The sequence below is a fragment of the Phaseolus vulgaris genome, chromosome 2, assembly GCF_000499845.2.
Source record: "Phaseolus vulgaris cultivar G19833 chromosome 2, P. vulgaris v2.0, whole genome shotgun sequence".
NCBI lineage: Eukaryota > Viridiplantae > Streptophyta > Magnoliopsida > Fabales > Fabaceae > Phaseolus > Phaseolus vulgaris.
Genome location: NC_023758.2, coordinates 886687 through 904636, shown reverse-complemented (window position 1 = coordinate 904636; position 17950 = coordinate 886687). Strand labels below are relative to the sequence as shown.

The 17950-nt window shown below is 31.3% G+C and overlaps 2 protein-coding genes across 2 annotated transcripts; one reads left to right on the top strand and one right to left on the bottom strand.

Annotated features, from left to right (window-relative positions):
• Window positions 1-3598: 3598 nt before the first annotated feature.
• On the top strand, window positions 3599-4688 carry LOC137810008 (EPIDERMAL PATTERNING FACTOR-like protein 2). Its single transcript, XM_068611109.1, has 3 exons — window positions 3599-4096; window positions 4186-4220; window positions 4335-4688. The coding sequence occupies exons 1-3, from the start codon at window positions 3985-3987 to the stop codon at window positions 4578-4580; spliced, it is 393 nt and encodes a 130-aa protein (XP_068467210.1). The 5' UTR covers window positions 3599-3984; the 3' UTR covers window positions 4581-4688.
• Window positions 4689-10619: 5931 nt separating this feature from the next.
• Window positions 10620-12776, bottom strand: LOC137810013 (cysteine desulfurase, mitochondrial). The gene has a single exon (XM_068611119.1). The coding sequence runs from the start codon at window positions 12528-12530 to the stop codon at window positions 11157-11159; it is 1374 nt and encodes a 457-aa protein (XP_068467220.1). The 5' UTR covers window positions 12531-12776; the 3' UTR covers window positions 10620-11156.
• Between the last annotated feature and the right edge of the window lie 5174 nt (window positions 12777-17950).

Here is a 17950-nt window from a genome sequence, read left to right as displayed (position 1 = left end):
TTTTCATGTTAAGTTTAGTTTGTTCCTTTTGCAGTGGTGGATTTCGTCATCTTCTCATGCTCAGAAAGTCCTAAAATTCACAAATATACTTTATTTTTTTAGTGAAATGATGTTTTCAATTAAGCGCCATTTAATTTTTTTTTCCACCTTTAGCAGAAAATAAAGAACTGGGTCAGTGATTTGGAGCTGGTAAATATTTGTTTTCAGCAGAGGGGGCTAGTTGGACAGCACATAGAAACTCAACCTGTTCACTACTTCTCCCTCCCTCGAGCTGGATCAATCATTTAGGGCAAGCTGAACACATTTTTGTGGCAATTAAATGCGATGATTTGTTGAATTTTAGCACTTCGAATTCAAGTTTTTGTAGAAGAGTACATTACACTACTAAATTTGTGCGTACAGAAAAGAAGAGTTGAGGAAGGATCTGGTGTTGTGTCAATATCAGCCATATAGAATAGCATGCATATCATGAGTGTGGTTGGAAATTAGTGTAGGCTTGAAATGCAGAGTTCATTTTCAGTACAGAGTGAGTGGCAGTGAGCATAGATAGAATTTGAAATGGATTCGGATTTCCTCCTTTCCCTTTCTCTTCATGCACCGAACAACACACAGACCCCACTTGAAATAACTTCATTGGCATGGTTGGCTCTTGAAGAAGCACTAATACTACAACAACAAAATAATTGATGGTCCTAATTACTTACAGAGCAACAGGATATTCGTTGTAGCATGGTGAATGCTTTCTATGAGGATGTGGACTTCTAGACATGAACTTGCCACACATGTTAACTCTTGTTTACAACTTATCTTCAAATGGGTGGATAATAAGAAAGCTTTTTGTGATACAAAATAGATGCAGCTTCAAATACAGAACTAATAGGTTGAAACACTAAAAAGTATCAGAAGCAATTCACCACTTAATAAATTAAAAATTATATATATTACTATATTCTTATAATGAATTACCAATTGAATGTTCTTCCTGATTCATAGTGTCAAAACGTCTTTTCTAAATAAACATAGTTTTAGATAAATCATTTACTGATTTTTATTTGGTACGAAATACTGTATTGTTCGAACAGATGAATGTTACATCCAAATGATGACTAAATCTCTGTAATATCGTACCTGCTACCTAATACTGTATTTGCAGAGAAAATAAGATCCGTATATTACCCCACCTGCTAATTAAGATGATTAAAGTTGAAAGTATAAGGGATTGTCCTGAATGTGAAAAGGAGTGAAGGGTTCCATACATTTTGTGGTTCATTATACTAATGAGTTAAAGAAAATATAAATAATAAAATTAAATTATAAATAGTTATTTAATTATTCATGTTTTTTTTACCAATAGCTTTAAATTAATTTATTCACTTCATTAAAAGAGGTTCATTTACGTTTTTTTTCCCTATAAGCATTTTTTTTGTTATCCTTAAACTCCACACTCTTAGGAGAGTAGCGTATATATAAATGATTGTTAGATATCGTTCTACTTTAATAAATTATTATAGGTTTGAGTTTTGATTTTTTATGTAGTTATGTTAAATATTTACAAGAAAATTTTACGGCTAGAATGATTTTTATGGATGAAGTATCCAAAGAAAGAGATTAAAGCGTTTGTATTAGTAAAAATTAAAATTCAAGCTTACTTCCTTTTTCTTTTATCAAAACAACTTTTTTTTCTTTGAACCAAACTTGACTATCCCATGATGTCTTGTGTTTTTTTGGGGAAAAAATACACGCGAAATCAACACATACTCATTAATCAACTGCAGAAAATAAACAACACATGATTTAGCGTGATTCGGTCGTTAACTGCAACCTACATCCACATGAACAATTATTAGGTTTTCATTATGTTCTGTTGCACCCCAATTACAATGATATCTTTAAATACAAATTATAAAGAAGATACAATGATTAAGCTCATTAACTGAACATGGTGTCTAGTTAGCCAAATTCAATTGGTGACTTCATACCCAACAGTTTCACTGAAGGTTCTAAGGTAGGGCTCACATGACCTACATGCTGAGTATTTAATAATTTAAGCTTATCTTTACTTGAAAATAATCAATTCACCTCTTATTTTTTTTTAATATATATATTTGGTGATCATTAATTGTAGGCCGAATATTTCACGAATAAATTAGAAATATATTTTCTACTCTGTATGAATTTATTTGAGATTCAATAAATGATAAAAAAAATATAATTATGAGTGTTAGATAAAGGTCATTTTCAATAAAACTGTTTACAAAGATTAAAGTTGAGTAACATTGCTTAACAAATTTCATCATCAAAGTAAATGACATGTTATTTATATAAGCGTGATTGATTATAGACATCATTGTTTTAAGAGAATTATAGTTTGAAGAAGAGTAATTAATGCAAAAATATTTTAAAATTTATTAGTGCTGAATAAACTTTTGTTAAACGCCATTTTAACAACTTTAGCGTAGAAGTAAGTTTTTGTACAAAGCGTTTAATCTGTAAGATCCTGTGCTGTTGTATTGATTATTTTAGAAAGAAAAAATGGAAACAGTTTTTAAATGTTTCTTTTTGTTGCAGGTGTAACTTTTTTTATCATGATAATGAAGTGGGCGTGGGTTGCTTCGTATTTTGTTTTCTCACAGAAAGTGGGTTGGCTCAGCCTTTAACATTTGATTGGACTACACAGTAGGAGTGGAGAATCATTCATGGTACAACAAATTGGGCCATGTTATCTTTTCACAAACAAGAAAAAAAGGTTTGAAGTTTAGAAAGCCCAAATTTGTCAATATGTACTACAATCAACGTTCTGCGATTAATAACGTGTTGGAATAAGTTCCAGAGAAAGAAACCTTTCTTTACATATTATACCACATCTACCAGAAGTAAAAAGTTATAGTTTCTATGCTTTAATCTAAATGGACATAGCAAGTGGAAGTTAATTAGGATAGATTAACGAGTCTGATTTTGGTGAGGTTTATACCTGAATTATTGGGCATGTGTGTGGTTAGCGTGTTATGAGCGACAAGAAGAATGGATAAAACGACAAGAGATGCAAGCGTGGGAAAGATGTTATTATGTAAGCATTGGTATGCGGCTGAAGGCTGGTTATTTAGTCGCTAGCTTAGCAGTGTGAGTATGAAAGACAGCAGAAGGAATGCATGTTCTGAATCATTCCATCAGATTTACCGAACCCCAACCAGAGAAAAAGAAGAATGATTGCCAGGATCTTATTGTGATTGCATAATGATAGAGTAAAAAGATAATACCATAATGTTGAAGCCAGAGAGAGATTATGTTCTTTCTCTTTCCCACACTCAGACAGAAAGAGAGAGGCCGTTTTATATGTATTCTATGGTGGGACTACTCTGCTGACATATACTACAAAACCAATGCTACACCTCAAACCAAAAAACAAAACAAATAAAATCAAAGTTAGGAATTAAAAGCAGTTTACACATACATGCATGCAAGCATGTGTAAAATAAATGAATAAAGAACAAAAATCTACAGCTGTAAATGCATGTCCTTTAGTGGGAGATTTTCCCTCACATCTGGTGAAAATTGGTGGCCTTTTTCTGTTTATATATTCTACTTGTCTTATCTACTATCATGTATTTGGGGTTCTCAGTTCTCAGTCAGGGATGTAATTGTAATGTAATGTCTATGCTTTCTCCCTTGCAGTTGCAGCAATTATTATACAATCTTTGGTTTCTTGTTTTGACAGAGGCTCGTCGACCAAAGGAGAGGTGTTTCCCTTTTCGGGGCTCCTCCTTTTCTTGCCCCTCTGTATTTTTCTCATTTGTCCTTCTATGTTCCATCACTTCAACATGAAAAGTTCTTTTTAGCAATATATTTATTCCTACCTCCTTCTACCCTGTCATTCACTTTGTGCTCTTTGCTTCATCCTATCCTATATTATACTATCCGTCCTTTCATTTCTCAATTTCTCTTTCTTCATCACCTCTCTTCACTCTGTGCTCTTTCCACACCACAATGACACTTGATAATCACCATGTTATTTGTGGCCAAAGACTCACTCTTATTACCATTTCTCTCTGCTTTCTCATAATTTCAAGTTGGACCCATCTGGGACTTGTTACTGAAGGTACATACATGTGTTAGAGGTTTTCCAAGCTTCCAAATGGACACCAATACCAACTGCAACTAACAATTCTCTTCTCTTTGTTCTAACAGGTAGAAAGACTCCCAAACAGAATGGATTTTATCAGGTACAGCCAGCTTACTTTTAAAGAGGCTCTTCACTCCCTGCTAATTATTAACATGAGTGATTGTTTACTGATCACAAACCTTAACTTGATGAGAAATTATGGTGATTTGTGTAGACAGTGCATGATGAGAAAACAGTGGTGAGGGCACAGATAGGCTCAAGGCCACCAAGATGCGAGAGAAGGTGCAGGTCTTGTGGACACTGTGAGGCCATTCAGGTACCTACAAATCCCCAAGCGCAGAACGGGAGGATCAACTCTTCAACTCTGTCAACTATTGCTTTTACAACGGGAGAAGGTGGGTCCAACTACAAGCCCATGAGTTGGAAGTGCAAATGTGGGAACCGTATTTTCAACCCCTGATTCCAATTGTTCCACAATTTAGTTGTTAGATAATCAAGGATGACAGCAACTAATTTGCCAATTTTGTATATGAATATACATTTCTAAGTAATTCTTTTGGTTTTTTTAGTCTTTATTGTTCTTACCTCTCAATGACCTCTCTCTGAGGCATGTTTTTATTTTGCTATAGTAAATTGTCCCCATTTCTTTGCAGAAAATGTTTAGTTGTATCATTTGCGGGTGCTGTGTAAATCGCAGTTTGCGAGTTGATTTAGCACTTCTGCTTCTCTAAAGCAGATTCTGCGAACTAAAAACTTAAAATGAGTGCTAACTTGCTTAGAGCAGCTTTTAAAATGACTGCTTCTTTTGTTCATTTCTGGGGTGATAGTTAGATGGACACGGAGATTGGAGTGACGTCTTCTCTGTTTTGATTTCTTTTATTTTTCTGTAAGATATATATGCATGGAATAACATAAATGTTAACATGGCCAACATGTTGGTAAACTTCCCAAGTAATACGAGATGTTATTGGAGATGCACAAATGAGAAAAGTGATTTTACGACAGTAATATAACTGACATGTAACTAACTTGTATAGATATATTACAGAGAATTTGGTCACAAGTTATAATGATATTTTATTTTGTTTTCCCTTGAGAATCCTGCAATAACGTGAGATTAAAGAATATAATCAATCTTTTTGAAGTTTTGAAAGAACAGCACCATGAACAGTGCCTTACTCTTTATGTTCTTTTTATTGAGCAATCCTGGAGCACTCTCTAAAGACGGAGCCAATCCCTGCCACATTCAATCAGAGAAAGTAACAAAGAAAAATTGACAAGCTAACATCTGATTGTACTCTTAAATTTCCTTTTTCTTATAATATTATTCCAAAATGTGAACAGACATTAATTGTTCACTACTTGTCCTGAGCGAGTATTAAGTTGCTTTCAAGTAGATTTCTCATATGCTGTGAGCCACGCGCCTGAATTGCAGTGATCAATCTATTCTGTAAATTTGTATAGATATATTTCAAGCAGTTTATGACATAATGATTTTGTAAGCCAATAAATAAAATTAACAATAAGGCATATTACAATTCTAGTTAGTCCATCATCTCAGCATACCATTAAAAACACTATAATTTTGCTGAATATCTATAAGTACTAAAATAAGCAGTGATGTAACATGTTCAAAGTCGCACTTTGGACATCACTTATGCTTGTAGAACATGATGAAGATGTATTATGAATGCATTGCCACCGTTTGATGATACAGTGAGTGAATTATACTGGACGAGAATCAGTATATATTGTGTGGTGAAATCATAATTGGTACTGATAACTAGCCACCGAAAGGAAGCAGAGAATGGTATAGAGGGCTAAAAATTTTCTAGTATCCTAAGAAATTGGCAGTAGTTTTTCCATAAAGTGGTGGTAAACTGCTGAGTCCATGAACAGAGGGACATGGTTAGTTGGAAGGAAATCCTACTCTGTGATTTCTATTCAAAATGACAACACAATAAGAAGTCACATGATGTAACACCCATCCCATCTTGAACATGTTGATTGGTGTATCAACAGTTAGAAGGCACCAGATCAGATGCTGTTTTCAGTAAAGCAAACTTTGTGGAGTGTTATATGAACTTCTTTCTATGTACTACTTATTTTGAGTCCTTGTCGTTGATGTCTAGAAAATATTCTTCTAAAATTAAATAAAAATGAGAATTGACTCGCTCTAGTTATGGTAAAAAAGAGACTAAATGATAACTTGATACTAATTTCATTCACTTAACATCTGGAAAACATTATTATTTATTTCAAAAAACGGTTTTAGAATGTCAAAAAAAACTTTATTCTTTTACATATATCCTGTCACTACAATAATGGTTTCCATACTGTGGATTGAATAGATGATTGATGGATTTGCGCGACTGCGTTAGCATAAAAATAAGATGCAACAGTAGTACCCTTCGAAAACCCATTTGTCGTGAAGCAAATTTGAACCCAATGCGCATAGTTATTATTTTCTATTTCATGAGCATAACTTGTTGAAAACGAAGAACATGCATTGACCTCTTCTCGATTTAAATGGTTATGCAACTTTCCAAAAGTTATACCAAGTATAACCGTAAATGGGTCTGAGTCTCAGATCCAAAGAAGCTAAATTTAATCAGGGAAATTCATTTTAGTACCAACACGTCTAATTGAAAGACAAAATCATGATGAAGCAGCATCATCATCATCACCTGTAGCATATCTTTCGTTCAGTAGTTGATTGCAAATTCAATCCTTCTACCCAATTTTAGTATCAAAATCAGAACTCTGATTAACTTAATTATTACATTCATTGCATGTAGAGAAATGTTTACTTAACAACAAAACATTTACCAACATTTGTTAGAACAGAAGGTTTTGTGGTTGGAGAGTTGAAGGAAAGGGAATTAAGCAAGGAAGTCCATGAACATAAGCTTGGTATGGTATGCATAAAAAAGTTGAAAAGATTAAAGGGAATGTTGGTGGAAAGCAAAGGTCAAGACAGAGACAACTGAAAAGGTAGGGTTGGGGACCACGATGAGAAAAGGAATACTGATTCCAATTCCCCCATACATATACAAACTTGACATGATATATACACGCCTCTTTCTCTCAAGTTTTTTGTGCTGTAAATATCAGCAACACGGTTTTGAAGATGGCCCATCCCTGTGGCGTGGACAAATAAAATGTACTGCATACACCAGTAACACTTTAGTTCCCATCTGATGCTGATGGAGCAGCTGCTGCGGTAAGTGATAAAGCACCACATTCTTTTTATTATTATTCTATCTATAACCTTTGTCAGGATTTATTCACCACAAATTATCCCACATCGTTTTTGGCATTTACCCAAATGCATTTTCAACAATCACATGACTTGCCTCTATTATTTTGGTTTCGCCACCTTACAAGTTCTTACCATTCACTTTAACCACACTCATCACAACTTAAGACAAAAAATCTACCTAAATCTTCATCTACCTCTTATACATCACCCTGCATCTTTTCTTGCAGTATTTCTCATTCATATTTCTTCCACTACCCCTCCTTCCTTATAGATAGGCCATTTAGAATGTAACAAATAGGGTATAGCTATTTACACTCTCATATTTGTTAAGTTCACTTCCCCTTTCCTTCTTTTGTATGTCAAATTTTATATCTTTTAACTTTAATTTCCTTTTTTCCGAAATAGTTCCATTTATTATAAACTCTTTTTCTAGTTTTCACGTGTTTTCCCTTTATCACCTTTTTTTTTTTTATCTTTTGAAAGTTGGGTATGAACAACCACGTCCCAACTTTATCAGCATTGAAGTTATACAAACCAATTGACTCGTCCTAAAGCTACTTTCTGTTTCTTGAAAAATGAATAAAAATCCATCATTAGAACAGTTCCGAAAAATACTTTATGAAACTATCCTTAAAGGTAACTTTTGGGAACTATCTCAAAATTACTTTTTAGAATTATATTTGAAAGGTATTTTTTGGAATGAAAATAATAATAAAATATATTTCAATTTTCTTATGAACAATTGAATTTAATATAATTTCAGTAAAACAAAATTAAGATAATATTTGAATATTGAGTAGAAAAAGACAAAAACAGGTATAAAGGATTGAGAGTACAACCAAAGTGGACCTTAAGGAATAGGATTTAGGGAAGGGGGAATGAAGTAGAAATTAAGGGGAGTGTAAATAGTAGGAGCCGAACTGAAAAACCTCCGAAATGAATGAGATATGGCCCAAGAAATATGTTGAACTCAACAAAACGTGCATAGATGCGGGAGTAATCTTGGTTCAATTGTAAGGCAACTTCTTCCTGCACCTCCATATATTCTTCTCTTACCTTCATAGTTTTTTTTTTAAAAAAAAAAATATTCCTATGTAATATTTCAGACATAAGTTTTTTTTCAAATTTGTATTTAGCTTCCACATTATATAATCCGAAACTCTTTTTTTCAGATCCATGATTAATTTTCGATTCAAAAATCCTTTTTCATATGCATGTCATGTCCAGATTACATAATGAAGCTACTCTATTAGGGTGACACAATAAGGATAAAAAGGTATTTCACGTTCTGTAAGGGGTGGCAGAAAAACCTATAGAGGTGAAGGAAGAAACAGCCTCAATTGTAACATGTAGATCCAAGTGAAATGGAGGCATAACTGCAACCTACAGGCCCTAAAGAAGATAACCCATTGTAGGGACGTGAATCACGTCCCTAAAACAAAAGAGCAGGGCAGTTACTATTAATATCTTCCTATTTACTAAATATACTCCTCTCTCTTTTTCAATTCCGGTTAAGGTAAATTTTTTAAAATAATCTTATTTTTCCTCTTCTATTTTTTTTGTTTTAGTTAGACGTTTGAAACTTCAAACTCATGTTCAATGCGCGGAAAATGAAGAGTTCTCAATTAACTTTAAATTGAAGGTAAAACACAAGCTCGTTTAACTTCATCTGGCGTTAAACAAAAACGCCTATATCGATTAATTTCTCACATTTCATCACACTCCATCCAGAGTGTTCGTGGGTTGACTAAAGAGCAGTTTATATCATATTTGTAAACCAAACTAATCAAAATAATTTGATTGGGTCTAATTTATTTTTTCTATTAAATTTGAATAAAAAAATAATTCAATAGAGAATTGATTTGGGTTAGATTTAAAAGGAATATTTTAAAACCTTAAAGAGAGAACTTTTTATTGTCTTCAAATTACATTTATATGTGACTTCTAAATAGTTAAATTGTACATGCATTTTTTTTCTTTTTTATTTCAAATAGTTATACCATATATGACTCTTTTTATTTGAGTTTATTCAAGTCATTGTTTTCAAGAATTAAGAATAGCAAATAGATCACTATTTATAAGTATCGTCCGAACTCATAGATAAAATACTAGACTGACCAGACATAGCTACAAATATATCTTCTTAAATTGGATAAAATACTAGATTGACCACACAAAGATATAAATATAACTTTTAAATCGGATATTAAAATAAAAAAGCATACAAAATATAAACCCTTCTTATACTTCAAGAACTAAATAAACCCTTTTATATACCATTATAAAATATTTTTAAACAATAAATACTGATTGAATGAAGGCACTCCCTACCTAATTTCATTTTCACGTGCAAAGAATTACCTAATTCTTAAGATGAAGAAAAATGGTTAATTTAATTTATAACAATAAAATAGTTCTAAATTTATATTTCTTTTGTCAAAAATAATCTGTCATCAATACTTTTGTCTCTTTCCCCTAAATGTTAGTCACTCTCTAACTCCTATTAAGTATAATAATTTTGAAATAATTAATACAAAATATGTTATGAATTGAAACTTATTAAAATGAACGAACATCAATTCTAATCTGAAACTTGTAAATGAGAACGGAAGAATGAATGGCCAGTGTACAAAATACTACTACTAACTAATAAACACAAGAAAACACGGGACATAGAGTAAAAGATGGACAAAAAAAAAAAAAATGAACGAAAGAAAAATTGTCACAGAAGAAACTATCAACCTGTGCAAGTGAGAAGACACTAAATATATATAAATAAAAAATTAAAATTTCAAATATGCCATATTAATTAACCAGGTTCAACACTAAACCCTATATTCAATCCAAGCATCAGAGGGTTTGATGGGTTAGGTTGGATTTTATACAAACATTCCAAAGATGAGACCCATTTATACCCAGACTTTGAACACCTCCAACTCCCTTCTATGTTTTCACCGCCTCTCTGTGCCCTCCCATTTCAATACCCTCTAGTTAGTCACCAGTTCTAATCTCAAGCTTTTTCTGTTGAATGGGTAAAGTAGTGAACATTTGACTTCATATAGTAATTAAAGCTTTGTGCATCTTCAGGTCATCCTTTCTTAAGGGGGTTGGAGTGCAGTGATTATTCTTGTAATGTTTGCACCTCTTAAGTAGAAGAATCTTTAATTATTTCAATGAATGCACTTATTAAATTGTGAGTGAACAATGTATATTCAATTTTGAAGAGTAGAAAGGATATGAGCCCAATTGGACCAACCTTTATTGACATCACCAAGGTAATGCTAGATATAACGAAAGAGGCTGTGCCTCGATACTAGACGAGTTTAATACAAACTACCACAAAACAAAACAAAAAATATGGTACCTGCTCTTGCTTCTCCTATTCCACCATCCAAGAACATAGATACTGCTAAGCTTGACAGGTAATCCTTAAGCTTGGGAAGGGGAAAGCTAGGAAGAGTTGGAGAAGTTCATGTGATCATCTGAAACCATAGTTACGCCGACATTGGGGTTAGTCCAGGCAGTACCAATACATGTTTTCCTCCTCATAAACACCAGTGACAGGCTAAACTACAAATAATTGAAAATAATGGTGTATAAATAGCTCCACCAGGGTAAACTTTTAATTGCAATGTAACCTCGACATACAGTATATAGCTAAATAATAAGAAATTTCTGAAAACCGGCAATTGCAACTGTGACAGCTAGACTTGGAGTCCAATCACTATTCCTTCCCCATCACCTGCACTGAAAAGCAATTGGAAAGCTTAATGATCAGTGCTGTGCCCATTGAATATCCTTGATGTTAATCCCTTCCTTGACCATTTCATAAAGCGGACTCATTTCCCTCAACTTCTCCACCTGCTGAACAGTGAGCTTCACTGCTCTGTCAATTTCAGCCTCAGTAGTGAACCTCCCAATTCCAAACCTAATAGAAGTGTGAGCCATGTCCTCCTCCACTCCCAACGCCCTCAAAACATACGAAGGCTCCAGGCTAGCACTAGTGCAGGCACTGCCACTGGACACAGCTACCTCCTTCAACCCCATTAGCAAACTCTCCCCTTCAACATACGCAAACGACAAATTTAAATTCCCCGCATAGCGCCTCTCCATGCTCCCATTCACCACCACCCCATCAAGCTTCTCTCTAATCCCATTAAGGAGTCTTTGCTGTAAACTACAAATCCTCTTCTCATCATACTCCATCTCGTTTTTAGCCACCTCGCACGCCGCACCCATTCCCACAACCAAAGGAGTGGGAACAGTACCACTCCGAATCCCCCTCTCTTGGCCACCCCCATTCATCTGAGGCTCAACCCGAATCCTTGGCCTCCGACGTAGATACAAAGCCCCAACTCCCTTAGGCCCATAAACCTTATGCCCACTCAACGACATCAAACTCACATTCCATTTCTCCACATCAATCGGAATCTTCCCCAACGCCTGAGCCGCATCAGTGTGAAACGGCACATTAAACTCCTTGCAAATCCTCCCAATTTCCACCATCGGCTGAACCACTCCAATTTCATTGTTCACCGCCATCACCGAAACGAGACCCGTATCGGGCCTAATCGCAGCCCTAAGCTTCTCCAAATCAATCAACCCGTCAGACTCAACAGGAAGATAGGTGACATCGAAACCTTCCTGCTGCAGGTGGCGGCAGGAATCGAGCACGCACTTGTGCTCCGTCTGCGTGGTTATCACATGCCGCTTCTTGTCCTTGTAGAAATGCATGACGCCCTTGACGGAGATGTTGTTGGACTCTGTGGCACCGGAGGTGAAGACTATCTCCTTGGGGGACGCGCCGATGAGGGACGCGACCTGAGCGCGCGCGTTTTCCACGGCCTCGTCGGATTCCCAGCCGTAGAAGTGGGTGCGAGAGTGAGGGTTTCCGAAACGAGAGAGATAGAAAGGCAGCATCGCGTCCACTACACGCGGGTCCATCGGAGATGTTGCCTGAACGTCCAGATAGAGGGGTCTTCCGGAGATTCGAACGCCCTTCATCGTCGTTCCCGAGGAGCTGTTCCCATCGTGTTCCGGCACCGCGGCCTCCACCGCCGTGGAGGTGGAGAGAAGCTGGCGGCGGAGGCTTTTGGCTGATTTTGTGAGGTGGTGGCGGAGATTGGAAGCAATTAGCTTAGAGGTCATTGGATCGATGAGGGTTTTGGGATGGATTACTCCCACCTACTATTTCCTTCTTGTCGGTTTCGTGAATAGTGAGAAAATGATAGAGAAAGAGAAAAATGACCTAATTTTTATTTTGACTATTTGATTTGATCTCTGGGGTTTTCCTCTTGAAGATAAGCATAAAGAAAGGTTTTCCTTTCCAAACTCCGTGGATAATCGAACGGTAGAGAGTGTGTTGAGTGTAAGTGACTTACTATACGATCCCACACTTTGAATTGCAATTCGGATAGGGTACCCTGGACCTAACTCTTCTTTTCGACGACGTCGTTTTACCTTCCACGTAATACAAGTGAAATTTTTAAAAATGGTTAATAATTTTATTTATTTATTTTTATGTAAACTAGTAATATAATTATATTATATTTGCTATACAAATGTGTCTGTTTTAAATTCTTATACGAGTTAATGTTCATGCGTTGATTCAGTAAAGACTGTCCCAGGTATAAATTGGCTCAATTTCCTATCTAGCATCATTTACATCTTTATTTTCCTATCTAGCACCTTTTTGTTTTTATTTCCCTATCTAGCATCCTTTTGTTTTTATTTTCCTATCTAGCACTTTTTTATTTTTTATTTCCCTATCTAGCACCATTTTAAAAATAAATAAATAAATAATAAATTATTATTTTTTTAATAATTTTAATTTTGAATGCATTAAAAAATAAATATTTTTAATGTTTAAAATAATTAGAAATATAATTAATGAATAAATAAATAAGTTTTTACAAAATAAAAATAAAAAAGTAATAAATTAAAAATGTTTACTTTAAAATAATTTTTTTTTAAATGAAGAAAATAAAAAATTAAACTCTACAACAACATAAAAGTTAAATCTATAAACATAAATTAGTATTTATTTTTATTATTATTGATGATGTAATCATGTTAATTTCAAAGTAAAAAATACAGGACATATTTATAAAAAAAAAAACAATGTCAATTAGTATTAATTAATAGTGGACACATAAATAATATTGAAGTATTTACCTAAATGCAAAATTCTAAAAAAAACTAATACAAATGTTACACTTAATGCTTAAAAATGAGAAGAAAAAAAATGCAAAAATAAATAAGTCTAGAAAATAAAAACAACAACAATAAAATAAAAACAAAAACCATAAATAAATAAATAAAGATTGCAGAAAAAATAATAATAACTAAAAACATAAAAGGTATAAAATAAAGAAAAAACAAAATAAGATAAAGATAAAAGATATAAAAAAAAATCAAATAAATCAAAACAAGATAAATATAAGAGATATAAGACGATACTAAATAAGTATATGTTCATCATGAAAAGGAAAATAAATGAGAGATGATCATTCATTTAATATGTTTCTAGTTATTATTATTTTTTCTGGCATTCTTTATTTATTTTTATTTATGTTTTTATTCATTAATTATATTTCTAACTATTTTAAATACTAAAAATATATTTTTTTAATGCATTCAAAATTAAAATTATAAAAAAAATTACTGGATTGTGCAATTTTCGTCATTAATTATGTTTCATTTTGCACAAACTATTTAATGAAAATATCAAATGAATGATCATCTTTTATTTATTTTCCTTTTTATGATCAACATATACTTATTTAATATTGCCTTATATCTCTTATCTTTATCTTGTTTGAATTTTTTTTATATCTTTTATCTTTATCTTATTTTTTTTGCCTTTATTTTATATCTTTTATGTTTTTAGTTGTTTTTTTTTTCTGTCATTCTTTATTTATATCTATTTTTTGTTTTTATTTTATTGTTGCTGTTTTTATTTTCTATACTTATTTTTTTGTCTCATTTTTAAGCATTAAATGTAACATTTGTATTAGTTTTTTTTAGAATTTTGCATTTAGGTAAATACTTCAATATTATTTATGTGTCCACTATTAATTAATACTAATTGACTTTGGTTTTTTTTATAAATATGTCCTGTATTTTTTACTTGAAATTAACATGATTACATCATCAATAATAATAAAAATAAATACTAATTTATGTTTATAGATTCAACTTTTATGTTGTTGTAGAGTTTAATTTTTTATTTTCTTCATTTTTAAAAAAAATAATTTTAAAGTAAACATTTTTAATTTATTACTTTTTTATTTTTATTTTGTAAAAACTCATTTATTTATTCATTAATTATATTTCTAATTATTTTAAACATTAAAAATATTTATTTTTTAATGCATTCAAAATTAAAATTATTAAAAAAATAATAATTTATTATTTATTTATTTATTTTTAAAATGGTGCTAGATAGGGAAATAAAAAATAAAAGAGTGCTAGATAGGGAAATAAAAACAAAAGGATGCTAGATAGGGAAATAAAGTCAAAAGGGTGCTAGATAGAGAAATAAAGATGTAAATGGTGCTAAATAGGGAATTGAGCCGCATAAATTTATTAAATTTTATAATATTCTTTTCAAATTATATCAACAATTATTTTAAACTAGATACTCCTCTTCGATTTGATAAAAATGATGTGTTTAACGTATATTAACGTATTAACCAAGATAGATGAAAGGTCTAGACACTAAACTTAAAACAAAAATATATTATCAAGTGATTAAGATGATTTGGAATTAAAATAAATAAATCTTAAAATTGAATTTACTGTAATTAGCTTAATTATGGTTTAGAGAAAAAATGGTTTTAATTAAATTAATATAAGCCGTTTGGTTTGGATTATAATCCAGTAAAGCCGAAGAAACGCCCTATTAATATTGCAATTTGGTCAAATAACACCCCTATTTTAAATTTCAACGGAATTGCAATTTTGTTACCTTGGTTCCCGTAAGCGTTATCTGCGTGAATTGTGTCAAACGCCAATTAATAAATTTCTTTTGCTTCAGTGGGTTCGATTCGATGGATTATTTTTTAAATAAAAAATAAAATTTATATTTTTAAAAATTAAGAATATATTAATATATATAATACATATATATATATATATATATTATTTTAATAAAATAATAGTAAATATTATTAGTATTTTATAAAAATAATTAATCCATAACTTAAGTTTATATACTAATTTAGTCTAAATCTATTTAGGTTAGAGATTAAATAGGTAGAATAAAAAATGATTTAATTCAATTTAAGAAAGATTTTGTTAATTTATTTATTTTATAAACTTTTAATATTGACCATTAGACCAAGCATGTGTACCATAATTTGATTATACGTAATTATATATTTTTTATTTTTTTAAAAATTTAAAATAAATATTTTTGAAAAAAATAATTTTAAAATGTATTTATTTAGAAAATGGATAGAATTTGTATCTTACAATAAATAGAAAATGTCTATTTTAAAATAACTAAATTAGATAAAGAAATACAAGAAAAATAAAATTAGATATGATTAATTTAATTAAATAAAACTATTTAAAAAAAAACACAAACGAACTATTTCATCATATCGAACTTCTTTAGCTACAAATACGAATACGTTTCTCTTTTTATTTTTTACCCAAACAAAATGTTTCTGTTTTCATTATTGTGTGCATATAATTTGAATTAGAAGTTGATAGCGTTGTTAAACAACATATGTTTAATACCTAGATTATTTTTTACTATGCTCCATAAAAAAATATGTTTTTTTGAGGTGTTTTTTTTAATTAAGTTTGAGTATTTTTTTTTACTTCTTTTTATTATTTTGTTGTCTTTAATGGGTTCTTACGTAGTTAGTTGTTCACCATCAATGACACGATGATATTTCTTATAAATATTAAGCAGGTGTATAGGAAAATGAACAATTTTGAAAATAAAAAAATATCTGACATAAATTCGAGATGCAAAGGCTGTATTATGTTGGAGAAGTTACAAAAACAAACAATTGGGTTTCCAATCAGGAGAGAAAGGACCCTCGTCATAATAAAGAAAAACTTGAGCATAAAGAAGATCAAGATAATGAAGAGAGAATTATTTGACCAACGGGGAAAATGAAGAGAATGAGTACAAAGGTAACAAGGATGATGATAATGTAATAAAAGAAAACAAAAATAAAGAGGATGAAAGCAGTCAAAAGTAGAGAGATTGGTGTTGAAGATCCCACATCAATTATTAATAGAAACATTTCATAGTATATAAGTGAATACAAATTTCATCTTATAAGTTGATTTTATAAAGTTAAGTTAAGTTTAAAGTTCACTTATTATGGTATAAAAGTCATTTAAAGTCTATCCTAATGAGAGTTTGATGAGTTTATTAGGTCACCCATTATCGGATCACTCATAAATATATAGTCTCACGCACGAATTGGATTACAATAAATTTCAGTTCAAAGAATAAACACCTGATGGTAGTGCAGCAGGGGAGTTCGGCTTCTAGGGTGAGAGAGTTGGCACCCGATACTACATCGGTCCAGATCGACCGACATGATCCACATGCAGCTGATTAATGACCCAACATTTGTTAATATATTTTTATTAGGTCCATTCGACAAATGATCCACAATAATTATATAAATAAGCACATATTCCAAATGATCAGGTACGCAATCATCTAGCACTAAATACTGAGTGTCGAGTGCAAAGTCTGACTTGAGTGTCGAAGTGTCTTTTACAGGTACCATTCGAGGCTGGAGCAAGCGAGGAGGAGAAATGGAAGAGTGAAAGCGTAGGAGTACAACCAAAAGGAAGAAGTGAGGAACAGACCTACCAACCGATCAAGGAGTAGTTCGAATCGTCTTCTTAGTTTCAACAATTTTAATTAAAATTATGAACAATATTTATAAATAACAATTGGTATTGATTGTTATTGCTCGAAAATTTTGAAACCATTCTTGAAGGAGAATATGCTTGAAGGGGATGATTATAACATTTCATCTAAATGTTTAATAAATATGAATAATTTTATAATTTATATTTATTTATTTACTGTTCTTATATTATTAATATATACATATAATTTTATTTAAAAAAATTAATTCGGTTAAAAAATGATTTTAAAATTATGCTAATATAAAATTAACATAAGTATTTAAAATATTTAAGGTTATAATTAATTATTTTTAAATTTTAATTTTTTTGTATTTTTAAAAACGTTGTAATTTATAATTATTAGTAATAATAATAAATAGTGATTATTTTAATATTTTTCTAATATAAAAATATAAAAATAATAATGTGAATATAAAGCTAATTTTAATATAAAATGTTAATATTAAATCAAAGTTTAATACCTTAAACTATTGATAAAGAATTAATAACTTTATTATTATATATTTAATAACAATTTAATGATTTAATTGTTATTAATGGTAGACAGATGCATATCTTTATGTTTAACCATACTTAAAAAAATTTATAAAATGTAACAAAAAAAATTACTTCAATAAAATATTTATAATTACAGGAGTGAATCTAATCGATTATAATAA